A 27,905-nucleotide genomic window follows, 5' to 3' on the forward strand; every position below is an offset into this window, starting at 1 on the left:
AGCTCTCCAACACAGTATTCCGAAGGAGCCATAGAGTTATTCTCAACATAAGAGCTTCGCTAATTTTCAACTTTCTGACAACAGGTATAAAACAAATGGCCGTACGTGTCCTATAGCACAGTGGCCTACGTCCTCGACTCACAGCCGAGGGACCCGAGTTCAATCCCTGGGCAGGAGAGAAACGGTTGGGCACATTTTGTTTCACCTGATGCCTCTGTTCACTTGGCAGTACGGTAAATTAGGTATCTGGAAGTTAGGCGGCTGTGGTGGGTTGCATCCTAGAAAACAGTGAATGGTTGATCCCAGGTCAACTGGGTCACAGTTGACCCACATTTGGAAGAAAATGCAGAATAGAACCAGTGAAGAGCAGAGGTGCCATAGGCACAATCAGAGAACACTGTATAAACATCAGAGGTCCACGGTTGTTCAAAGTCCTCCCAGCGAACAGCCTGGTGGACCAAACTCTCACAAGTCAAGCCTGGCCTCGAGCCGGGTTTGGGGAGTAGAAGAACTCTCGGAACCCCATCAACCAGGGCAGGGGTAGCGAATTTTTTAAGAGCGTGCCCAAATTGGCAATAACCTTCTAAAACGTTATCTCGCGTGCCCATGGGAATGTTGAGCCGCAGATTATAATTTATTATTATTATATTTGTATTTTACAATTGTTTGTGGAGGAAGAGAACAACATACTTGAAAGTATTCTTAGGGAAGTCTGTTCAGGCGGCCAGTAACTCCTAAATTCTTTTACATAGTCCAATTTTAGGAATAGTGCAACTTTTGGAAATGGAGAGAAATTATATTATAACAGACATTATGACTTTCAAACAGGAATATTCTGTGTAACAAATATACTTTGTTTCTGTGATAGAGCCACAGACACTTTACAGGAAAGAGATTGTTCTGATAACTGTTTATATTTATCTGGAGCTAAGAAAAAAAAAGAATTTTGACATAGTTCCACATAAAATGTTGTTCTGGAAAACTGGAACACACTGGAGGGGGGGGGGGGGGTGCCAGCAAAACTTCTGACATGGATGAAAAATGTTCTCATATAAAAATACGGGCGATAATGAGAAGCAGAGTATGAGACTGGAGGAATGTTACTAGTGCAGTACCACAGGGTACTTACATTACTCGACTCGCACCAGTTTACACAACAACATTACTTGACCCAGTAATGTTCATCGTCTACTTGAACGAGCTACAAGAAGGAATACATAACTATCTGAACATGTTTGCTGATGATGTTAAGTTACTGGGGAAGATAAGAAACTTAGATGATTGTTATGCCCTTCAAGATGACCCGGACAAATAACTGCTTGGAGCATCACTTAGATGGAATTTAATGTGAATTAATGCCACGTTAGGAATGTGGAATAAGATAAAATAGGCCACACACAACTTGCAAATTATGTGGAAAAGGCTTTAAAGAACTCTGATAGAGAAATAGTCTAGGCGTGGTTGAGGATAGTCTCACCTGAAGACCACACAATGAACATTGAAATTGAAATTGAAGTATTTTGAGGTAAAATACACACAGAGGGATGAGGTAACTTAAGCTATTCTCACCCCGTTCAGTACAACGTGTTCATATATGTATACAGACACACGTCACAAACAATAAACATATTACCGAACATTCTGAGAGATAAAGATATACATTTCTTCCTTTACACAAGTAGTATGGTATCAGACGTACACACAAAAAGAACATTATGCCAGGAGGCCATGCTACGCTCGCAACTTCAGAATTGCTTTTACATACATGGATGGCAAAAGTTAAGGAAATTGTTCACGACTTTTCTGAGACCAAAATTGGAATATGCAGCCGCTGTTGGGCGCCCATATCTCAAGAAGCACATCAACAAACTGGAAAAGGTGCATAGATATGCAGTAAAGTAGCTTCCGGAACTGATAGACAAGAACTACGAGGAGAGGCTTCAGATGTTAAATATACCAAAGCTAGAAGCTGGAAGAAAACGAGGCGATATGATCACTACATACTAACGAAAATCGATAAAATTTATAAATAATTCTTGAGACCTGGAACTTGAAGAACAAAAGGTCATGATTGGAGGAAAAACAGCCAGAAGTTTCAAAGCGTCATACAACAAAGAAAAGTGATCACTCTAGTTCATTAATACCTTGCCTTGAGGTTACCTTGAGATGATTCGGGGCTTAGCGCCTCTGCGGCCCGGTCGTCGACCAGGCCTCCTCGTTGCTGGACTGGTCAACCAGGCTGTTGGACGCGGCTGCTGGGAAAACGGGACACCACAAGCAGAGCTCTCATCCTGTAAATGCATTTATGTGCATTTGAACTCGTGTTCAAGAGAGAACTCGATAAACGCCTCTAAAGGATATCTGATAACCCAGGCTGTGATTCCTACGTCAGGCTGCGAGCAGCCACGTCCAATAGCCTGGTTGACGAGCCCATCAACCAGGACTGGTCAGAGACCGGGCCGTGGGGACCTTGATCCCCGGAATCAACGCAAGGTAGCCAAGGTAACTACACATATGCAATAAAAGTGACGACGTTTCCGACCGAAATATATGCAGAATGGACTGAAACGTCTTCACACGCATCACACATGTGTGGATCGTGCCAACTGTTTTACCTTTTGCTACCTTGTGTTGGTTCCAGGAATCATTGTCCCCGCGGCCCGGTCTCTGACCAGGCGATGGTGGCGCCCCTGGTCAACCAGGCTGTTGACACTGCTGCTTGCAATCAGAAATACGAATCACAACCTTGTTGATCAGGTATCCTTTTGGAGGCGTTGATCAAGTCACTACTCTAGAACATTAGTGATCACTACGGATCATTAATATTGATGCCCCAGCGTGGAGGCACACTGGAAGGTCAGCATATCAAATACTATCATAACTGCTTCTAGCGTGTTTGTGGTCACTCTAAACTGTTCATTGTGTGACGGGCTGTTTTTCTTCATGGTTTATTTTATAACGGTTTATGGTATAATAGCTTTTTGTATAATGGTTTATTGTATAACACTTTATTTCATGATGGTTCGTTTCTTCTTGTATATTTTAATGGATTATTTTGTAATGGTTTATTTTAAAATGATTTATTTTATAATGGTTTATCGTATAATGGTTTAGTTAATGAGGGTTTATGATAATAGTTGATTGTTAAACAGTTTAACAATTTATCATATAGCGGCTCATTTGATTAGTTTTTTTGTATAATGGCCTTATAAAAGTTTATTTTATACATAGTAGGCATCCTTCAGTCTCGGGAGACTATGGAGTTGCGCCCTAGTTGTCAATCCTGGTGCAGCGTCTGGTGTGACTGATGAGGCCAATCCGAGAGTGGCAGTCCATCCCACACCGAGCACAAACGAAGTCCGATTCTGGTCTGTCTTCCTGGTTACCGGCTTTCCTTCTCTGTCTCTTTGCCTCCGATTCCTTGGCAAGTGACTCCTCGAACTTGGAGAGACCTCGTTGAACAGACTGCCTCCAGGCTGAACGGTCTGCAGCCAGTGTCTCCCATATAGCGAGATCGACGTCCATGGCTTTCAGGTCCCTTTTGCATACGTCTTTGTACCGTAGCTGGGGCTTGCCTACTGGACGCTTTCCCTGCCTCAGCTCTCCATACAGGAGATCCTTGGGGATCCTGCCGTCGCCCATTCGTACAACGTGCCCGAGCCAGCGCATTCGTCTCTGTTTCAGCATTGTGTACATGCTGGTGATTCTTGCTCTCCCCAAGACGTTGTTGTTTGTCACCTTGTCCTGCCAGGTGATGTCCAAGATGTGTCTAAGGCAGCGCATGTGGTAGGCATTCAGCCGTCTTTCCTGACGGGCGCGGAGTGTCCAAGACTCACTGCCATAAAGGAGAGTGCTCAGGACACAGGATCTGTAAACCTGAATCTTAGTATACTCAGTTAGCCTATTATTGGCCCACACTCTCTTTGTCAGTTTGGACATGGTAGTAGATGCCTTACCGATGCGTTTGTTTAGCTCCGTATCAAGAGAGAGGGAGTCAGAGATTGTGGAGCCCAGGTACACGAAGTCGTGAACAACTTCCAGTTTGGAATCAGAGATGCCGATGTCAGGTGGGGAGTCCACTCCTTGTCCCATGACTTGTGTTTTCTTCAGACTGATGGTGAGTCCGAAAGCCTGAGAGGCCTCGCTGAAGCGGGTTATGAGCCGTTGGAGGTCTTCAGTTTAAAGTTGGAAGTTTATTTTATAATGATATATATATATATATATATATATATATATATATATATATATATATATATATATATATATATATATATATATATATATATATATATATATATATTTCTTGGCGTTCACAGTTTCGATCAGTTTGTTGACCTTTGCTTTCAATTCGGCTGTAGTGTCCTTCGTTACCCTTTGGAACTTAGTTTGGTCAGAGAGTATGAGGTTCATTTTCGCCAGATATTCGTCTTTTTTAAGAATGACATATATTGGCGACTTGTCACCTCTCCTGACGACTATCTCCTTGTTCTCACGAAGGCTTTTAGCTGCCGCTTTAAGCTCGGGGGACAGTATGGTGCTTCTGTAATTGCCTCGATTCTTTCCTCCTTCTGCAATAAGTTCTGCTTGTAAGGTATCTTTGGTAGTGACCTTCTTTTGTGTCTCGAGGTCGAATATGTCGTCCAACAGAATTTCCAACTCTACTTTCCGGGCCATCTCACTCGGTCTGGACATAACATGACAGTTTATGCCCAGGTTTAGGAGAGTGACTTGGTCCTCAGTGAGGTTAATTCCTGCAAGGTTCAGGAAGCCATCTCTTGGTCGTGGAATTGCCATAGGTCCTCCATATAATGTTGTTAGTTTCTTGATAATCCTTGTTTCAGTGCTGAGGTGATGTTGGTCTGTGAGGATGTCGAGGTGTTGTTCAATGCGGGTACGGATACTATGGTCGATGTTGCTATTTCTCCACTCGTTTGTAGCATGAAGTAGTTGCGTTTTGTTGTCTTTGATTTCATTCTCTGCCTTGTATATCTGATCACGAATCAGATCCTGGCGATATTTTATCGTGAAGGCTTGATTCCTTGCTGCTGGGTCGTGCGCTTTAATATTAGTATATTTTGGTAGCAGTCTTTCCTGTAGACATATATTATTAAATATGACCGAAAAAGTAAGATTAATAATTCTAACACGAATTTTCTCAATCTTTCATACATTTCTTTTCACTGTTGGAGGTAATTCAAAAATCAATTCAAAAATCAATATATATATATATATATATATATATATATATATATATATATATATATATATATATATATATATATATATATATATTACAGTTGTTTATTATATATCGACTCAGTTTATAGTGGTTTACTGTATAACGATTGATTGGTAAAGATTAAGCCACCCAAAAGGTGGCACGGGCATGAATAGCCCATACCCGTACTGTATAACGGATTAGTTGTATATGATGTAATTTGCTTTTTTTTCCACTTTATAACATCTTATATATTTTTTACTAATAGTAACAATGTTATTTTTTATATAATTTTAGCAGACCTTTATTGAATGGGTTTGTTTAATAACTTATAAATGGTCGAAATGCGTAAATATAATTATTTTTTGCCAAATGAACAGACAGAAAGTATATCCGTCTGTCTGTCTGTCTGTCTGTCAGCTAGTTATTCTGTTTATATAAAATGTTTGTGTTTATTTAAAATTTGTGCCAGCAGGAACGAGGCTTTCTAACCGTCAATTTTCTAATGTCGCGACCCATTTTCCTCTAATTATATCATACCTGTCAGTTAGTCTGTCAGGGAGTCTGTCTGTCTGTCTTTTTCTGAGAGAGAGAGAGAGAGAAACACGAGACAGTGAGAAAGAGAGAGAGACAGTGAGAGAGAGAGAGAGAGAGACAGTGAGAGAGAGAGAGAGAGAGAGAGAGAGAGAGAGAGAGAGAGAGAGAGAGAGAGAGAGAGAGAGAGAGAGAGAGAGAGAGACAGACAGACAGAGAGATAGAGACAGACCATGATGGGAGTCCATGTAGTTACTGAGTGTTGTTATTACAGGAGCTACTGAGTGATGATGGGTCAGCGTCGGCCGCGGTGCCGCTCTCCTCCCTCGACCCCCTCGACACCATCTTCGTCAAGCACGTGAAGCTGGGCTCTCCCGCCCACCTGGCTGGCCTCAGGACAGGTGAGTCACCTCTCTCTAACACCACACCTCGTGTGGCCCAGCTAGCTCGCTCTCTCTCTCTCTCTCTCTCTCTCTCTCTCTCTCTCTCTCTCTCTCTCTCTCTCTCTCTCTCTCTCTCTCTCTCTCTCACTCACTCACTCACTGTGTAAATGGAGCACAGTAGTGTGTATGTACTCACCTAGGTGTGGTTGTGGGGATTGTGCTTCGGCTATTTGGTCTCACCTGTCAATCAACAGGTGTATATATTCCTGAGCCTACTGGGCTCTATCATATCAACATTTGAAACTGTGTATGGAGTCTGTCTCCACTACATCACTGCCTAATGCATTCCATTTGTTAACTACCCTGACACTTTAGCAAAAATTTATAATGTCTCTGGTTCATTTGGGTACTCAGTTGCCACCTGTGTCCCCTTGTTCGTGTTCCAGTCATATTATCCACCCTGTTAATTCCTCTGAAAAGTTTGTAAGGTGGTGATCATGTCTCCCTTTACTCTTCTGTTTTCCATGGACAGGTTTAGTTCCCGCAGCCTTTCCTCATAACTCATACTTCTCACTTCTGGGACTAGTCTGGTGGCATAAATCTGAATCTTCTCTAACTTTGTCATGTAATTACCTAAGTGTAGTTACAGGATGAGAGCTACGCTCGTGGTGTCCCGTCTTCCCAGTACTCTTTGTCATATAACGCTTTGAAACTACTGACGGTCTTGGCCTCCACCACCTTCTCACCTAACTTGTTCCAACCATCTACCACTCTGTTTGCGAAAGTGAACATTCTTATATTTCTTCGACATCTGTGTTTAGTTAGTTCTACATCTATGACCTCTTGTTCTTGAAGTTCCAGGTCTCAGGAAATCCTCCCTGTCAATTTTATCAGTTGATAGGAAACTGAGTAATTTGTTACACAGGATCTTCCAGATCGAAAACCATACTGACGGTCTGATATTATATCATTTGTCTCCAGGTGTTCTACATATTTAATCATAATTATTTTTCCAATATTTTGACTATTACACTTGTCAACGATACAGGTCTATAATTGAGAGGGGTTTGTAGATTGGAACTATGTTAGCCTTTTTCCACACATCTGCTACGACTCCTGTACACAGGGATGTCTGAAAAATCAGTTGAAGTGGAATGCTGAGCTCAGGTGCACATTCTCTCAGAACCCATGGTGAAACTCCATCTAACTGCTTTGTTCTTACTTAGCTCCTTGAGCATTTTTTCCACTTCGTCTCTGGACACCTCTATGTGCTCTATGTTATACTCTGGAATTATTATTGTGTCTGGTTCCCAGAAGATTTCATTTTGTATAAACACACTTTAGAACTTTTCGTTTAATGTTTCACACATTTCCTTTTCATTTTCCGTGAATCTATTTCCCATTTTCAACCTCTGAATATTATCCTTTACCTGCAATTTGTTGTTTATGAATTTATAAAATAGACCTGGTTCTGTTTTACGTTTGTCTTTTGTTTACATGTACTCAGTTGTACTCACCTAATTGTGCTTGCAGGGGTTGAACTCTGGCTCTTTGGTCCCGCCTCTCAACGGTCAGTCAACTAATGTACAGGTTCCTGAGCCTATTGGGCTCTATCATATCTACACTTGAAACTGTGTATGGAGTCAGCCTCCTCCACATCACTTCCTAGTGCATTCCATTTACTAACTACTCTGACACTGAAAAAGTTCTTTCTAATGTCTCTGTGACACATTTGGATACTCAGCTTCCACCTGTGTCCCCTTGTGCATGTACCACCTCTGTTAAATAATCCATCCTTATCCACCCTGTCAATTCCTCCGAGAATTTTGTAGGTGGTGATCATGTCTCCCCTAGCTCTTCTGTCTTCCAGCGACGTGAGGTGCAGTTCATGTAGTCTGTCCTCATAACTCATGCCTTTTAGTTCTGGGACTAGCCTAGTGGCATACCTCTGAACTTTTTCCAGCTTCGTCTTGTGCTTGACTAAATACGGGCTGCATGCTGGGGTTGCATACTCCAGGATTGGTCTTACATATGTGGTATACAAGGTTTTGTAGGATTCCTTACACAGGTTTCTGAAAGCAGTTCTGATGTTAGCCAGCCTCGCATAGGCCGCTGATGTTATTCTTTTGATATGGGCTTCAGGAGACAGGTTTGGCGTGATATCAACTCCTAGACCTTTCTCTCTGTCAGTTCCGTGAAGGACTTCATCTTCCATTCGGTATCCAGTGCCTCCTAGTTCCTCCTCCTAGGTTCATTACCTTACATTTACTTGGGTTGAACTTTAGTAGCCATTTGTCGGACCATTCCATCAGTTTGTCTAAGTCATCTTGTAGCCTCATACTGTCCTCCACTGTCTTGATCCTTCTCATAATTTTTGCATCATCAGCAAACATCGAGAGGAACGAGTCAATTCCTTCTGGGAGATCATTTACTTATATCAGAAACAGTATAGGACTAAGGACTGATCCCTGTGGGACTCCACTGGTGACTCCCCGCCACTCCGAGACCTCGCCCCGCCAGTGACTAGTTGTCTTCTGTTGCTTAGGTACTCCCCTATCCAATGGAGTGCCTTCCCTCTCACTCCTGCCTGCATCTCCAGTTTGTGCACTAGTCTCTTATGTGGTACTGTGTCAAAAGCTTTCTGGCAGTCCAGAAATATGCAGTCTGCCCAGCCCTCTCTCTCTTGCCTGATTTGTGTTGCCTGGCCATAGAACTCAATTAAACCTGTTAGGCATGATTTGCCATCTCTGAACCCATGCTGGTGTTGTGTTACAAAGTTCTTCTGCTCCAGATGTTCCACTAGCTTTTTTTGCACAATCTTCTCCATCATCTTGCATGGAATGCAAGTTAGGGACACGCCTGTAGTTCAGTGCCTCCTGTCTATCCCCCTTTTTGTATATCGGGACTACATCAGCAGTCTTCCAAATTTTTGGCAATTCCCCTGTTACCAGTGATTTGTTATACAGTACACTATGGAGAGTGGCAGGCACAGTGTTTCTGCTCCTTCCTTTAGAATCCATGGTGAGATTCCATCCGGGCCTATAGCCTTTGTCACGTCCAAATCTAGCAGATGCTTCCTCACCTCCTTACTGGTAATCACAAACTCCTCTAGTGGTGTCTGATTTGATGTTCCCTCTCTTATCTCTAGGACTTCTTGTTCTGAGGTGAAGACTTCCTGGAATTTCTTATTGAGTTCCTTGCACGCTTCCTTGTTGTTTGTAGTGAATCTTTCTGCCCCTATCCTCATTTTCATTACCTGTTCCTTCGCAGTCCCCGTGGCACAGTGGTAAGACACTTGCTTGGCGTTTTGCGAGCGCTTTGGCTTGAGTTATTTTTAAGGACCTGCCCGAAATGCTATGCGTGCTAGTGGCTTTACAAGAATGTAAACTCTTGTATATGTAAACTGTTGTTTTCCTTCTGATGTGGCTATCTTCTTGAGGTTATCTTGAGATGATTTTGGGGCTTAGCATCCCCGCGGCCCAGTCCTCGACCAGGCCTCCTTTTTGTTATACACCCCCAGCAGTTGTCTAACTCCCTGGTACGTATTTACTGCTAGGTAACAGGGGCATCAGGGTGAAAGAAACATTTTTGCCCATTTGTCTCCACCTCCACCGGGGATCGAACCCGGAACCTCAGGACTATGAATCCGAAGCGCTGTCCATCCAGCTGTCAGGCACCCTTAAGCTATGCACCCTTACCCTTAAATAGCCCTTTTATATAACCCTTTAACCCTTTTTAAATAATCCTCTACCCACCCTTACCCTTAAGCTATATTTAAGGTAATTTCCACCCTTCAGTTATGTGGCTGTGCAGCAGTTTGGGTTGAGTCTTTGCCTTACTCGCTATGTCATTTTCATATTGCCTCTCTACCTCTCTTCTCACTCTGACGTATTCATTCCTGGCGCTCTGGTATCTTTCTCTGCTCTCTAGTCTTCTGTTGTTTCTATAGTTTCTCCACGCCCTCTTGCTTAGTTGCTTTGCTAGCTTACAAAACTGATTGAACCATGGGTTTCTCATCTGCATTTAATTTTTTTTCTTTTAGACTGGGACGAACTTGTCTGCTGCCTCCTTACACTTCTGTATGATGTAGTCCATCATGTCTTGAACCGTCTTCCCTCTGAGCTCTGTTTCTCAAGCTATTTCAGTTAGGAATTTTCTCATCTCCTCATAGCTTCCCCTCCGGAATGTCGGCCTCTTGCTTTCTGGTCCCTTCCTTGAGTACATTAACCCTTCTTCGACCGGATACTCAAACAACAGTACACTGTGATCACTCGTACCCACAGGGGCTTCAAGACTGATTTCCCTTATGTCTAAATCGTTCAGAGTGAATACTAGGTCGAGTCTTGCTGGTTCATCATTGCATCTCATTCTCATGGGACCCTTGACAAGCTTACTTAAAAAGTTTCTAGTCATCACTGCCAACAGTTTCGCTCTCCATGTTTCCTCATCTCCATGTGGTTTCTTGTTTCCCAGTCTATCTTTCCATGATTAAAGGCCCCCATTATGAGCAGATGGGATCGATTTCTACAGGCAGCAGCGGCTGCTCTTTCAATGATAGTGTTAACTGCCATGTTGTTTCTGTCATACTCTTGCCGCCTGTGTCTTCTTTCATTTGGTGGTGGGTTATATATCACTGTCACTACTACTCTTGGTCCTCCCATCGTCATGGTGCCTGTTATGAAGTCTCTGAACCCTTTTGCAGCCCGGAATAATCATTGCCTCGAAATTGCCATTCCTTTCTCATCAGTAGAGCCACTCTGCCTCCTCCCCTTCCTCCCCTCTCTTTCCTTATTACAGTATAGTCCTGGGGAAACACCGCATTCATTATGATTCCTGAGAGTTTTGTTTCTGTGAGTCCAATTACATCTGGGTTTACTTCTTGTGTTCTTTCCCTAAGTTCACTCGCCTTGTTTGTAATCCCATCTATGTTTGAGTACATGACCTTGAAGCTAACTCTCTTCTGTCCATTCTCAGTTTCTGTTGATTCCACTGGAGTTGGGGGGCAAGGGATGTCTGGGGTGGGAGGGGCCTAGGAAGAAGGACCTGGGGGGTCTGGGAGGATCAGGAACAGGGGGGGCTAGGGGGGTCTGATATGGTGTGGCTGAGGGGGTCTGAGGTTGGGGGTTAATTGGGGCATGGAATGGGGGAGCTGTAGGGGCATGTGGTGGGAGGTCGTGGGTTGGGGTATGCAGGGGAGACTGGGGTGGGTTGACAGTGAGGTCAGGAGTTGGGGAGGGGAGGGGAGCCTGGGGAGGGGGCTGAGTGGGAGGGGGTGGGATAAGAAGGAGAGCTTGGGATATGGGAACTGGGAAGGGCATGGGCTTGAGAAACAGGGAAGGGCATGGGGGGGGGGGCCTGGGGTCAGGGAATATGGGGGCATGGTCTGAAGAACTTTGCTGTCTGGGGAGGTGCAGGTGACTGGTGGGGGATGGCTGAGGGGTTGGTTGGTGGGAGGCTTCTGTTACAATCCTCCCTGGGGGTGCTGGCCTGCTGGTAGGGGGATTCCCAACTCCCCTCTGAGGTTCCTGGAGATACTTAGCCGAGTCCTGTGGCTCCCATATCCCCACCCCTTTCTTTGCATCTCCTCCTTGCTTCTGGAGCCTTCCTTCTCTCTTCCCTCGTCATGTCCCATTGCAGAAATACGTCCTCGTATCCCCCTAACCTCGCAAGTCTGCTCTTCCTGGATAGCATTTTCTCCTTTGTTGCCTCGTTTGTGAGCACTACCTTTATCAAATCGCTTCCTTTCCTTCTTGTAGATGCCCAGCCTGAAAACCTTCTCTATGTTGCCATTTGCCTCCTCCATATCCAGTCCCTCCAAGATCTCTGTTATAGTTGCTTGGTCACTCCTTCTCCACTCCTCCCAATTGGATCCCTTTGGTTCCTGTACTCCTACAACTATAACTGTTCTTTTCCTTTCCAGCATTTGTTCAGTGCATTTTGCAGCTTCCTGTGAGGTAGCTGCTTTCATAGCTGCAGCCTCTAAAGTGGCCTTGGCACCTGGGCTGTTTTGCAGTATTTCTGCAAAAAAAAAAAGAGTCCCCCTGGAAGGAGCCTTCCATCAGCTTCGTCCCCTGTTTCCAGGAGGTTGCATACCCCGTACTGGTTTGAATTCTGATTTTCCCAGAGTCTCTTTATCTTCTCTCTGACTTCCTCCAACTCACTCCTTTGGCTCTGTATTAATGCTTGCATTTCCTGCAGGTCTCTGCCAAATCCCTCTTTCATTTCCTGCAGGTCTCTGCTGAATCCCATTTTCATTTCTTGCAGGTCTCTGTTGAATCCCATTTGCAATGCATTGCCTGCAAGTCTCTGCCGAATCCCCCTAATGTCTAGTTGAGCCATTCAAAGGTAGTATCCACCATTCTCCCCTGTCCCTGTGTGTAGTGATGTCCCTCCATCATTTTCCCTGGCTGAGGGAAAACATCCTGACTTTTCCTCGTGCGTGTGTTTGTGTTTATATGTAAGTATGTTTGTTGTATGTGTGTGTTTGTGCATGTAAATACCTAAGTGTAATTACCTAAGTGTATTTACAGGAGGAGAGCTACGCTCGTGGTGTTCCGTCTTCCCAGCACTCTTTGTCATATAACACTTTGAAACTACTGTACTGACGGTCTAGCCTCCACCACCATCTCACCTAACTTATTCCAACCATCTACCACTTTGTTTACGAAAGTGAATTTTCTTATATTTCTTCGGCATCTGTGTTTAGCTAGTTTAAATCTATGACCTCTTGTTCTTGAAGTTCCAGGTCTCAGGAAATCTTCCCTATCAATTTTATCAATTCCTGTTACTATTTTGTACGTAGAGATCATATCACCACTTTTTCTTCTGTCTTCTAGTTTTGGCATATTCAATGCCTCTAACCTCTCCTCGTAGCTCTTGCCCTTCAGTTCTGGGAGCCACTTAGTATAATGTCTTTGCACCTTTTCCAGTTTGTTGATGTGCTTCTTAAGATATGGGCACCACACAACCGCTGCATATTCTGGCTTTGGCCTAACAAAAGTCGTGAACAATTTCTTTAGAATATCGCCATCCATGTATTAAAAAGCAATTCTGAAGTTAGAAAGCGTGGCATAGGCTCCTCGCACAACGTCCTTTATGTAATCCTCAGGTGATAGTTTTCTATCTTGAACCACCCCTAGATCTCTTACTTTATCAGAATTCTTTAAAGATTTCTCACATAATATATAGGTTGTGTGGGGTCTATGTTCTCCTATTCCACATTATATAACATGGCATTTAATAACATTAAAATCCATTTGCCAAGTGTTGCTCCATATACTTATTTTGTCCAGGTCATCTTGAAGGGCATGACAATCATCTAAGTTTCTTATCATTCCTATTATCTTAGCATCATCAGCAAACATGTTCATATAATTCTGTATTCCATCAGGTAGATCGCTTATGTAAATAATGAACATTACCGGTGCAAGAACTGAACCCTGTGGTATTCCACTCGTGACATTTCTCCAGTCTGTGCTGGAGAAATGCCTCTGATTACTGCCCTCATTTTTATGTCAGAAAATTTTTCATCCATATTAGAAGCCTACCTGTCAATCCTTCAATATGTTCCAGTTTTCAGAACAACCTCTTATGTGGTCAACCTAACCATCTCCTGTAAATTCTCTGTGGCTCGATCATAGAAACTGAGTAAATTCATTACACACGATCTTCCAGATCGAAAACCATGCTGTCTGTCTGTTATTACTGTACAGTATATAGTTTTTTTTCAGGTGTTCTACCCATTTAGTTTTAATTATTTTTTCCAATATTTTGACTATTGTTCCCAATATTTTGGAACAATTTTAGTCATTTACCACACATCTCCTGGGACTCCTGTACCAAGGGATGCCTGAAAAATCAGTTTAAGTGGAATGCTGAACTCAGGTGCACATTCTCTCAGAAAACATGGTGAAACTCCATCTGGGCCAACTGCTTTGTTCTTGCTTAGCTCCTTGAGCATTTTATCCACTTTGTCTCTAGACACCTCTGTGTGCTCGATGTTGTTCTATGGAATTCTTATTGTGTCTGAATTCTTATTATTCTCTGAAAATTTAATTTTGTACAAACACACTTTGGAACTTTTCGTTTAATGTTTCACACATTTCTTTTAATTTTCCGATAATCTGTTTCCTATTTTCAACCTTTGAATATTATCCTTTACCTGCAGTTTGCAAGCTATTGATGAATCTATAGAATAGGCCTGGTTCTGTTTTACATTTGTCTGCTATCCCTTTCTCAAAATTTCTTTCTGCCTCTCTCCTCACAGCCGTGTAGTTGTTTCTCGCATCTTTGCATCGCTGGTATGTTTGGGGGTTTGGCCTCTTCCTATACTGATTTTATTTTTGTGTAATGTATTTTGGTCTCTGTCCCCTCCCAATTTCTGTTGAACCAATCCTATTTCCTAGTCCTGCATATCTGCTTTGGTATAAATTTGTTTGTGCCTTAATCATATATATATATTTCACAAAACTTGATATACTTCATTTACTTCCTTGCCTAACAGCAAGTCTTTCCAGTCAAATTCCATAAAGAAATTTTTATATTCCCCATGATGTCCTCTCCTGAAATCAGGTTTTACAACTGCTTCAACCTCCTCATTTTCTTACAGGGTTTTCTTACACATTGCATACTTTATTCCCCAAAAGACATGGTCACTTTTACTCAAGGAAGGAAGGTACTGAATGTCAAAGATCTCATTCTCTTTCCTGGTAATTAGCAAATTCAGCATGGAGGGAGCATCCTCTCCCCCATCCTCGTAGCTTGTTTTAAGGTGTTGATTCATGAACGTTTGTACAGGTCCAAAAGTCCTCTGTTCAAGCATCATATGCCTCCTAATCTATGGATTTCAATTTGAAGTCACCAACTACCAACAGTCGTGATCTATCTTTATCCGCTCTTGCTATAATCTCTTTCATTATTAATATAAGACCCTCTCGTTTATTATCCAGCATCTCCTTTGTCCAGGGGTTGCATGGTAGTAGACTATATGCATTTATGATTATTAGTTTATCATCCTGATTGCAGATCTCCAGGGGCTATTGTGTCAACTTCTCATGAATTGAAAATCATTATTTTGTTTACCTTTTGGTGCTCTTTTACCAGCACAGCCACGCCACTGCCTTTCCTAAATTTTCTGTCCTGTCTCCAACTGAGAAGCCCCTTGGGAATATAACCTCATTTAAAATATCACCTTCAATTTCATCTCGGTGAGTGCAACAATGTCACTATGACAGTTGACAACAAGATCACTATGACATGGCCTTGAGTGCCATGAAAGACAAGCAAAGCGCAGATTTAAAAAAAAATCCTAACAAACAGACTGCAGAGTGCAATAGTCAACGGTAAAATCCAGATCATCTGTGAAAAACTCAGTCCCCCCCCCCAAGGTACCATACTTGCTCCAGTACTTTTTCTCATCCTAATATCAGACACAGACAAGGATACAAACTACAAGGATACAAATGATGATACAACACTGTATCATCATTTCCAGATGACACTAGGATTTTCATGGGAGTAGACAATATCGAGGACACAGCAAACCTCCAATCGGATGTAAATCGGGTCTTTCAGTGGGCCACAGATAATAATGTGATGTTTAATGAAAATAAGTTCCAGCTCCTGAGCTATGGAAAAAATAAAAATTTAAAAACAAAAACATATAAAACAGAATCAAATTACACTATAGAACGAAAAAGCAATGTAAAAGACCTAGGAGTATTCATGTCAGAAGAACTTGTCTTTACAGAACACCATAAAGTAGCTTTCACGATTGGAAGAAAAGTGACTGACAAGTTGGATAACAAGAACCTTCCAAACAAGGAATGCCATACCAATGATGATACTTGTTTAGACGCTAGTGCTCTCTATGGTGGAATATTGTTGTACTCTAACAGCCCCATTCAGAGCTGGAGAAATTGCTGACCTGGAGAGCATTCAAAGTGCTGACCTTTATCACTAGAATCCACTCGATTCCAGTCATCCTGTCAGTCATCTAGAATCCAGTCATCTTAATTATTGGGACTGATTAAAAGTTCTAAATCTGTATTCTCTAGAGCACAAGCAAGAGAGATACTGTACATAATAATAATCTACAGATGGAAGATATTAGAGGGGGACTGGTTCCAAATCTAAACACAAAAATAATATCACATGAGACCAGAATGTGCAGGAGGGGCATGGGCAGGATGTGCAGAATACCCATGTTGAAAAGTAGAGGTGCAATAGGTATGCTGAGGAAAAACTCCATCAATATCTAGGGGCCAAGACTTTTCAGTACTCTCCCGCTACATGTAAGGAGCAGAACTGGCAGGCTCCTCTCAGTGTTCTAGAGAGAACTCCACAAACACATCCAAAGAATACCTGATCAACCAGGCTGTGATTCATACATCAGGCTGCGAGCAGCCTCGTCCAACAGGCTGGTTGTCCAGGCGACCAACCGGAAAACCTGGTCGAAGATTGGGCCATAGGGCCATTGATCCCCGGAAGCTACACAAGGCTTACAAGACTCACAAGACTATGTCTGGCATCTGCAGCTGTATTACATCACTTAACTCCAGTATCTTTGATACTGTAGATACTCCATCTACAGTATTTTGGTGTATACAATTTTCAGGAATACATTCCCTCTCTCCTTATTCATTTCTCCTTTCTTTAGTAATTTTGTTGGTTTTCCTCTTTTTATCATTTTACTGACTTGCCTACCCCTATCACCTTGTAGGAAAAAAAAAAAAAGTTGATTTCTTCTTCGTTCCTGCTCTCATTTAGACGTTTTGTCTCGAGGACGTTCAGTTTCAGCTTCTCTCTGTCTTCTTTTGAAAGATCTTCTCTTAATGAGCAGAATTTCCCTTCCTCATCGTTTTGTAATTTCCTAACATTCCTTAGTACTTCTTCCATCTGTATAGCACCATTCAGAGTGATCCTCAAGGGTCGATCTTTCCCTTTTTATACCTGCAAATTCTCCTGTAGTCACAAACATTCTCTTGGGTTGTAAGACCTTCCACTAGGCCAACGATGAGTGTTTAATGAGAGAGTGACTACATGCTAGTGCTGCTTATTCCAAGGTTGGTCTGCCATATATATATACCTGGTATATCCGAACAGATTTAGCTCACCATTTATCGGTACCCCGGGGGGTTCCGTATCCTTCCAATCTCTCTTACAGTGATTAGAAGTTCCCATGATTAAGAGTCAACACCCATTCCTAGTACAGTACTATCTTGGGTGGAATGCTTTATTCAAAGTTAGAGATGTTGCTGACCTGGAAAATGTAGACTATACAGTACAGTACAGTATAGAACTTTTACTGCCAGAATCCAATCAATAAAACCTCTAAATTATTAGAGCCGTCTTAAGTCCCCCCACATTGTGCTCGTTAAACACCAGGCGAGAGAAATACATCATAATTTACTTGTGGAATAATATTAGAGGGACTGTTCCAAATCAGCACACTAAAATAATTTTTTACAAGACCAGAAGGCATGACAAAATGTTCAAAATAGTCTTATTAAAAATTAGGGGTGCAATAGGAGATGTAAAGAGACAATTCAAAAAACATTTAATCAAAGAGTTCAAGACATTTCAATATGCTTCCTCTTAATATAGGGGGTTCCATATACCAAGGGGTTCCATATACAGTACACTGTATATAAAATTCAGCTAGAATTCTAGCTGAATTCTTTCAGCATTTAAAATGGAACTTGTTAAGCACCTTCAAGAGACACCTGGTCAACCAGTCTGTGATTTCTACATTAGACTGCTGGCAATGGCATCTAGCAGCCTGATTAATCAGTCAACTGTAAGTCCCAGATAGAAACTAGGATGCACACATATTGATACCTGGAATAAACTCTTAAGTAATGTTGTTGTTGTTATTTTAGTTTCAGCTACTCTGAACGAAAAGTTCCAAGTAGCCCATAGTGGACTTACCTGGCACAGGATTGGGGCTGTGTGTCTAGGTGATATATTGGAAGGGAGGGAATTATCAGGGGGAAAATGCCAATCCATTATGACTATATAACACTGGGAAGGGGTCAGGATAAGGATTTGGGTGGGACGGGGTAAAGGAATGGTGCCGAACCATATTGGACGGTCGAGGATTGAACGCTGACCTGCATGAAGCGAGACCGTCGCTCTACCATCCAGACCAAGGGATATTGGGGTTAGGTATTGTAGTGTTAAATATTCAAAATAGCCTCCATTTTTTTATTGTTAAATATTGGGCTTAGGATTTATTGCCTTCCTTCATCTTAGTGGTCTGTCACATTTTATACTTAAATGTATTAATTGTTAAATTGAAGTTTAAAAGAGTTTTGTTGATTACAAATAGGAGCTCTCTTGCATGGGCCAATATTCCTTCTGCAGTTTCCCATATTTTTATACAGTACTGTACAGGTATTCCTATGTTTTTCAGGTGATCGTGTAGTAAGCGTTAATGGTGAAGGCGTGGGGTCGCGCAGCTACCAGGAGGTGGTGGCCACCATACAGCGGTCACCCCCCACACTTCACCTCATGGTGGTGCCTCGGCAGCAAGACCTACTTCAGCAGGTTTGTCTCTACTCTTGTGTAATTATAATGGTCACCATAAGGTTGATAAAATTACTTTTTCTTTGTATAAATTAATAATGAACCTGAATTTTGTAAATTAAAGTAAGTCAGTTATTTATGTTCAACTATTTATGAAAACTTATACTGTATATTGATTTATATAATTCCTATAGTCGGGTAGTACTTAGGCTTATTGAGAACTACGAACCTTGTCTTATCTGGAAGTTTACTTTAATCAGATTTCATTGTCTTTTGATGTCACCAGAAGATGCAAATCATTGAAACTTTCATTATTCCAGTAAATGCATTATTTTGTTAATTCATGAAACAAATTAACAGTTTTAATAAAAGATTTATTATAATGAGAATGTGGTGTCAAAAAATTGTATGTACCGTAATTAAAACATTGGTAATAATTTTAAATGTGTTAAGCAAGTTTCTTTCTTTCTTCCCTAGGTGTTTGGAGAAACAGCCCATAATCCTGAGAGTAACTTGGACATAAGAATGCCCAGTCCTGGTCTCCTGCCTCTGCAACATCCCATTAGGCACCCGCTAACAGCTAGTCTGACTCATGCATCCTTAGGCGGGTCACTCGTGCAGTACCCGCCAAGTCTTTCACAATCTACTTGGTCATCTCAGTCGTCTTTGACATCACATCTGTCCACAATGTCTACTGGACATCACCCACCTACAGTCATGGTGGCTCATCCACCATTCCATCAAAAGTCTCATCAGTCTCCCAAGGTTTCTCAGCCACATGGAGCACATATTCCCATTCTTCCTCATCAGCAGCTAACCATCCATGGGAACCATTCATCTGTGCCATACTGGCCTGGTACCAGAAAGCACTCGCTCTCTTCTGGAGATAATCAAACAGCAGTTACATCTAGTAACAGGAAACAGTCATTACCTGGGATGGCAGACAGAAGACAAGCTGTCTATACCATTCAAAATAGTCTGTCTTCAGTGCCTCATTATGTGCCTTCAAAATCAGGGAAGCCAAGTCCCTTGCTTACAAGTACAAATCTTCCTGGAAGTTCAACACATGCTTCCTCAAATGAACCTTCTAATGCCTCTGTATTTGGTATTTATGAACCAATTCTTGATCGAGCTATAGGAAGAGGGAAAGTAAGAGACAGCAGGAGACTAGAGTGTGATCCTGATGGGCGTGTTTATGAAGTTGTGCACACTAGAGTTGTAGAAAGTAAACTCAACAGTAATGGTAATAAGAAAGGAACTGTAAAAAAGGGTACAACTGGTGTTAGAAATAATTCAGGAAGTCACCATGACAGAAAATCAAAAGTTGGTGGAGAAGCTGATGCTAAAAGAGTTCGTGTACAGTCACTTTCTCCTCCAAGATTAAAAGTGGATCAGATTCATGCACGAAGTGCAAGTGTACACCCAAGACCTGAGAGACCAAGTGTTATCAGTTCCTCTAATAATGTACTTCTGCATGGCAGCCACCAGAGTCTCAGTAGCACAAAAAATGAAGCACTCACACGCAGTGGTAATAAACATAATTCGTATTCAAGAAGAAGTTGTACAGAACCAATCATTAGTAATAAGGAAAATTCTCAAACGAATGATAAGTCAACTCAAGAGGTCATTGACAGAATTAAAAAGAATGTTGAAAGAAAAGAAGAATTCTTGAAAAGACCAAATCAACCTATATGGCTTCCAGCCAGCAAAGCTCCAATTATTCACAGTGACTATCATGTTAATCCACAAAGACTTCCACGCCCAATGTGGCCACCCCCAGCAGCTCAAACTCCCCCATCTCCTGGCTCAGTAACAAAGGCTCTTAGTTTTATTGTCAGTCCTAAGCAGGATCAGACACGGAAAGTAAAGCCGGACACGGAGCAGGCTCAACCTTTGGACAGTAGTGCGAGTGTTAGAGGAACTAATGTACCTGGCTCTCAATCATCACTGCAGAATGATGGCAAAACAGAATCTTCAATAGATCCTGTACTACCAAGTGGAAATGAAATCACAAATCATGCAGAAATACAAAACTTGTCCTCAGCTCAAAGTGCTTCTACTGTATTACCACGTTCATTAGTTGGCAATGCTGTACCTAAGCCATATAGTGGAAGTACTTCCGAGGCTAACCCAGCTAATGCGAGATATGGAAAAGCTTTTGTAACTACTCTGTCTCGAATTCAAGAAAATATTGCAATACCAGAGCTTGGTTCATCTTCATCCCTCACAAGCCAGGGCCTTGCTAGTAGTAAGCAAGGGGATACATCACAGGGTGTGACTCCTGGTGGCACCCCAAGTGGCAGCGAAACATCACTCAATTCTTCGATTATACGCCCGATTCCATTAGCATGGGTGGGTGATAACGAACGCATAAAGCAGCTTCAAATTGTATCAAAGAGAGCGAAACAGTTTGAAAGTAGCCAATTAGAGAAGGAAGCCTCATGCAAATCAGCATTTCATCGCTTTGAGCTTTCACGACTTTCACAACGCTCTAAAATTCCAAATGTAGCCCAACGAAAGCAAGAATTTGAGAAGAGAGATAACGACCAACTTCCACTTGGTGAGTGAAATTATCATTATTTTATTTATATGCTATAATTATCTCTCACATGATTAATCCTAGGGTTAGAAGAAAAAGAAAGGTGATGTATCTGCAGCAAATAAGGCACAGTAACATGGTTGAAACAAGTAACCCAACCCACACACCTACACATATGAAATGAAATGAAAGTGACAACATTTCAGTCCATAGACCAGTGTCACAACTTGATAGGGTCCAGGATGGCCTGAAACATTAGTTTCATTAAATTTCATGTGTATGTGGGGTTGGGTTATTTGTCATGTATCTGTTACTCGGTTTTAAAGGTCAGTACAGTAACAGACTTCACAGTATGTAATGTGTAGTAGTTAGCATACTTCAGATTAACCCTTACACTGATCCAGTCATCATATGCCATTTGTCCTCATTTGATTTATCGTATTAACTACTTTTAGTCATATGCCCCTCGACGTACTGTAAACAGGTGTGCATTCCAGGGGTTAAATAATGCAGTATTTTAATGTTTCTTATATTGCTATGAAACCATTTTGCTGCTTTTTATTTTCCTTAATGGAAAACTTATGTGCAGTTTAGTGATAATTGTGTAAGATTTATCCGTTTTGTGATGAAGTAACCTCTGTATGTGAATTTTACATTGTACATGTAAATGCCTGTAATGTCCTGTGCATGTCTTTTTAGCTCATAAATATTTAGATATTTAAATATTTTTTTAATAGATATATAAATGTTAACAATTCTATTTTCTTTTAACACACAAAACTGCATTTAATGTACATAGAAATGTAGATATTTATACTAAATAAAACATAAGTTTTTTAATGCTTGACAGTACAGTACAGTATATCCAATTTGATAAAACTCTAAATATCAAAATAGTCACAAGTAAATTTCATTGCAAACAAATTTTTGCTGTAACATATGATACCATGATCTCATACCATAACATATGATACCATGATCTCATACCATAACATACGATACCATGATCTCATACCATAACATACGATACCATGATCTCATACCATAACATACGATACCATGATCTCATACCATAACATACGATACCATGATCTCATACCATAACATACGATACCATGGCATACATACTACATTATTGCCACATATATTACAGTGAACATCCCTTGTAAATGGAAATGACAAGATGGTGTCGTATGAACATAAACAAATCAAGTAGTAGAACAGTTGAAATGGACAGAGTACCATGTGTGATGTTAGGGAGGATAGAGAATGAAATTTAAATGAGATGAAGAAATGTGAAATGCAAATGTCCAAAAACTACAAAGTACAGGAGAGCATCTTGAGATGGTTTAGGGATTTTGAACAATTGGATGGCATTAGTCTTGAGAAAACAGTGTATTCTAGTGAATTTGAAGATAGGAGGACAGACTGAAAATTTAATTTATTAAACATTAAACGAACAGTTCCAAAATATTTGTGCAAAATGAGATTTCAGAGAACCAGACACAATACAGACTTTGGAGCACATTATAAGAGTATCTTGAAGTGACTAAAGATAAGGTAGAAAACCTGCTCAAAGAGCTAGGCAGAAAGAAAACAGTCTGACCAGATAGTCTCACCTTGGGTTCTTTTATAAACAAAGTTGTGACAGTTGGAACAGTTTAGCTGGGAAGGTGATGGATACCAAAACCATCTACAGTTTCAAAATGTCACATGACTAATATTATTAGGAAGACAGGACACTACAAGCCCACCTCTCATCCTGTATCTACACTTAAGTAATTTTTATTTAGGTAATTGCACAAATCCCCTTCCCCCATTACCTACCTACTTACCTACCTACCTTCCTGCCTAGATGACGTGTCATATCCTTCAAAATTACCTAAACAAATTAAACAAATAGAACAACACATGGCAGATAAAATTCAATATTAATAAATGCCACATAATGAAATGTGGAATAGGGGAGAGCAGGCCACATTTAACCTATAGATTTTGTGAAAAAATACTAAAGAACTCGGGCAGAGATATTAGGGTAGTTCAGGATAGTAAATCATCAGCAGAGAACCACCATCATAGGCATTATGAAATAACCTGCACTATGCTGGTTATAGTGCAGGGAAATGGAATGGGAATGAGTAATGGGGAGCCGGTCGGCCGAGCGGACAGCACGCTGGACTTGTAATCTTGTGGTCCCGGGTTCAATCCCGGGCGCCGGCGAAAAACAATGGGCAGAGTTTCTTTCACCCTATGCCCCTGTTACCTAGCAGTAAAATAGGTACCTGGGTGTTAGTCAGCTGTGCGGGCTGCTTCCTGGGGGTGGAGGCCTGGTCGAGGACCGGGCCGCAGGGACACTAAAGCCCCGAAATCATCTCAAGATAACCTCAAGAAGATGCTTGTGACCTTCAAAATTGCCGTTAAGTTTAACCCTTAAACTGTTCAAAACGTCATATGATGTGTGACATTGAAGGGGGGTATAATTTGAAAAATATTCGAATTATGTAAAAAGTACTTAAAAATGATAAACAAATCTTCAAATTATTGGCTTCAGCTTCATGAAACTTTCATCAAAATATTTTCTGAAATTGATTTTAGACAAATATTTAAAAAAAAAAAATGTTTTGTTGATAAAGTGAACAGCTCCTATTAACTGGAACTGATGGATAATGCAATAATAAAGAGATGAGAGCACCTGTCCGATGCACAAAGAAGAAGAAGAATAGTAGTAAGAAGTGTCCACAAAGTGGATATACAGCTGGTGCCTTTATGGCATTGCTGAGTAATACATAATAACACAAATAATAATGAGTAATTATGTTACTATGCTCTATTTTGTTATATATCATATAAATACATTGCCCAATGTTATTATCAATTACTTTCAACAATGTCCCAAAAAAAATTTTTTAGGGGAATTTTTTTTTTTTTAGGTTTTTAGTTTTTCCTCCTTTGTTTATTATTTGAATTTGTTTTAATCTTTACATCCTGGAGAATGCATACTCGTCTCTAACTATGTGAAGCCAGAATTAAATTGGTCAACAAATAAATCGGTCACAACTCTTAGAATTTGACACTTTGAATTTTTTTTGGCTGATTTTTTCACAGATTTCAAACTCCATTTTCCTTGTTTCTTTAGGTTGTTTTAATGATTAGGGACCAGATTAGGGCTTTTTAACTTATATAAAGTATACCCTAAATATATTCCCTAAATCATTATAATTATTATAATTATCCCTATATTTTTTTTTTTTTGGGGGGGGTTATTTTTTCTTGACTTCATTTCTACACACATTGACCTACAACTTGTCGATAACTTCAACTTCAATTATATCTATAGCTAGAATTTCACCTTACTTAAGTATCCAAAAATCCAGTTTCTGACCAATTCTCACCATTTTTACATATAGTGACCACAGCTGTCTGTTCTACAATCCCTATAGAATTGATTTTTCATAAACTCTAAACGTTTGGAGTTAAAAATTTTTGTTGTCTAAATTTGTTCACATTTCAAATGCCATATTAAAATTTTTTGTTTACAGTAAACTATACTGAAAACCTATATTCTAAATATATGAAAATGGAGATCATATGCTACTCTGAGAGCATAATAACACCAAATGAACAGTTGGTCATATTTTTATATTTTTGCAGCTGATTTCAAAATCTGAAGTTTTCAATATTCAGTTTGATAATTATTTTTTTATTTCTTGTTTTTGAAGTTACACTGGTATCATTTAGACAAAGTTGGCGCGTTTGCCTAGTAGATTATTGACAAAATATTTGAAAGAGTTTCAGAAAATTTTAAAACCAAGTTCAATGTCACACATCATATGAGGTTTTGCACAGTTTAAGGGTTAAGGATGGAGAAATATTAAAGAAATAGTTCATGACATTTGTGAAACAGAAATTAAAATATTCAGGAGTTGCAAGGATATGCTATTAAATGTCTTCCAGACTAAAACAATATGTATATATATTTGAAAAGGCTGTAGGCATTAAATACAGTACTGTATGTCACAGCTAGTAGAACAAAAATAGGCAATATGATAACACATGCAAAATAGTAATAGTATTTGGCAAAGTTGACAAAGAAAAATTTAATGAACATGCAACTTCAGGAACAAAAGGCCAGAGATTCGAGCTTAGGAAGCAAAGATGCCAAAAACTATATGACAGTTTTCTTTTGCAAACAGTTATGGAATAATTTAAATGAGAGGGTAGATGATGACAAAACTATCAGAAGCTGAAAAATATATGACAGAGCTTATAGGGAAGATGGGACACCACATACCGGTAACCACACTTAGGTAATTACACAAACACACTCGCTCAGTTGCTCAGTCACCAAGTCGTTCTTGCTCTAACACTCACTTGGCTCACATACATGCACACTTTTCAAGATATCTGCCACATTTGTTTTCATATTCACAGTCACACCCCCATAAGCCACAATTAGCATATATACATTTTGTTAAATTGTAATTGAAGCTTAGTGTTGTGATAATTTTTCATTAATAACTTTGGACAACTGTAACTGTGCCACCCCAATATTATACTATTGTCCCAGTTGTTTGCATGTGTAGTTTGCTCTATCAGTCGTTTGTCCTACAATCTGTTTTGTTTTTATGTTTTTAACTTTAGGTTTTGAGTATGAGTTTGGAACTCACTACAATAACTCTCCAAGGCAGCGTAAGAGTGCTGAATTAGTGCGAAGTAATTTGGTGTCTCAAGAACTGTCTCCATCGCCTGCAAAGGTGTTTAGATCTCTCTCTGACGGAGGCAATGTCTTCCCTGTCAGTAGAAGGCTTTATTCACCTGGACATGGTAAGTTTGTGAAAATAAAACTAATATTTCCAAGTTTTTTGCTGAATAGATATATTTCGGGGGCAGTTATCAAATCAATGAAAAGCTTTATTACATAAATGGTTGTACAGTGCATTTATAATATGGTAAGTTTACATAAAAATTACAGTACAATAATTACATAAGAGAAACTCACTGCAACTGCAGAGCATATAGACATTATCATTATATACTGTGCAGTTTGTATTTAGATCATTTTTATTAACAAGGCTGTATAAAGATTTGCAATACTCAATCTACTGTATTCCTGACTTCAAATTGTTATTTTGTTAGTGGCAATCCTTAGATTAATAATTTTAACTAACATGCATACTTATATTATGTGTTTTTGCTTATATATGTAGGTGTTGTTTTTATGAAGGGCTTATATTTTTAAATTTAGGTATTTTTAAAAGATGGTTTATATCTTCCCCTTTCCCGTTCTTTCTTCTCATTCACCTCCCTATCTCTGACTTGTGTTCTGTCTTCTCACCTGGCCTGCCTACCTTCACTTGCTCCATCTACCATCCTCCCTCCTGGTCTGAGCTGTCCAGCTACCTCAAAATCAGGCAAAAAGTGTTCCACAATCATAGAATATATATCATTAAGAACATAAATCACTCTACTGACAAATTAATTTGTATTTTAGGTGAAAATTACACTAAAAATTCTTCATACTTTTTGTATTTTCGCACTTCTTATCTTGGTGTCTATTTTTACATATACAAGGGAAGGTATGAACATTGAAAACTATTAGTATATAGAAATTAGCTACATTCTGAAAGAATAATATAAATCCTTGTTTAGTAATGTAATGCAATGGTAGCATTGAAAGTAGATCCAGAGAAACATTTTCGTGAATTTGACCCACAGAAAAAGACATAGAATATTACAAAAACATAAAGCAATACTGTAAGCCCATGTACTCGGTTCAAGTTCCATTTATTCCAAGAATGAATTCTTAGAATTCATTCTTTATAAAGAAGGTACAATACCATTAGCAAGTGTATTCAGTAAACTGTATACTGTATGCTAATATGGAGAAAAACCCAGAGATAGGTGACATGCCACACATTCTGAAAACTGTTGACATCACTCCACTTTACAAGGGAAAAAGTAAAGTACTGAACCAGTAATAGCTAAAAAATAGTCCTGTCAAACTAACATCACACATCATTAATTAAGGTTTTTGAGAGATTGCTAAAAAGCCAACTTACATATGCACATTTTAAGAGTGAGAAGAACATAAGAATTATAAAGCAACAAAAATACAGCGCTGAATATAATGAAAGGCAATTTTCAGCGTGAAGCCCCGGAGGCTCCCTGAAGCTGATATGTGCTATATACAGTATTAGTTTGGGGTCATCAGTTCCTGGCGTTCTTTAAACCTACCAGGAACCAGTGCCAGGATCTGGTTCCCTCTGAGAGGCGCAGGGAGCAATGGTGTACAACCACTCTACATTTAAAGTACTGAATATCGTATTCCGCCATCGACCGGGATAGGCAACCCAGAAAGATAGGCAAGTCAATACAAACTACTACAGTGGTACCTTCGTTTACGATCGTACTCCGTTCCCAGAGACGTGTCATCAACCAAAACTAATTTTCCCATAAGAAATAATGTAAATTGAATTAATTTGTTCCACACCCCCAAAAATATTTACTTAAAAATACATTTTATACCGAATAACACTCATTTTGTATTAGCTACAATATAGTATGTTTATCTTACCTTGAATGAGGACTCTTATTAGTGTATGGAAGATGGTAAGGAGGAGGGGAGGAGGAGAGGTGTTAGTGTTTGGAAGGGGAGTCCCCTTCCATTATAACATCAGGCAGTGATGACTTTTCAGGGGTACACTCT

At 40.2% G+C, this 27,905-nt stretch overlaps 1 protein-coding gene across 5 annotated transcripts in view; it reads left to right on the forward strand.

Moving 5' to 3' along the window:
- Nucleotides 1-27,905, forward strand: part of RhoGAP19D (Rho GTPase activating protein at 19D) — a 563,531-nt gene that overhangs the window by 241,670 nt on the left and 293,956 nt on the right. For 4 of the 5 annotated variants that reach the window (XM_069338865.1, XM_069338868.1, XM_069338869.1 and 1 more), the window contains 4 exons: nucleotides 6,027-6,153; nucleotides 18,548-18,681; nucleotides 19,138-21,220; nucleotides 25,841-26,023. In XM_069338865.1, the coding sequence (XP_069194966.1) occupies nucleotides 6,027-6,153; nucleotides 18,548-18,681; nucleotides 19,138-21,220; nucleotides 25,841-26,023 (2,527 nt within the window). The remainder of the gene's footprint in view (nucleotides 1-6,026; nucleotides 6,154-18,547; nucleotides 18,682-19,137; nucleotides 21,221-25,840; nucleotides 26,024-27,905) is intronic. The other variant, XM_069338866.1, reaches the window with a different exon arrangement.

Source organism: Procambarus clarkii, chromosome 40 (genome assembly GCF_040958095.1).
Source record: "Procambarus clarkii isolate CNS0578487 chromosome 40, FALCON_Pclarkii_2.0, whole genome shotgun sequence".
Classification (NCBI taxonomy): Eukaryota; Metazoa; Arthropoda; class Malacostraca; order Decapoda; family Cambaridae; genus Procambarus; species Procambarus clarkii.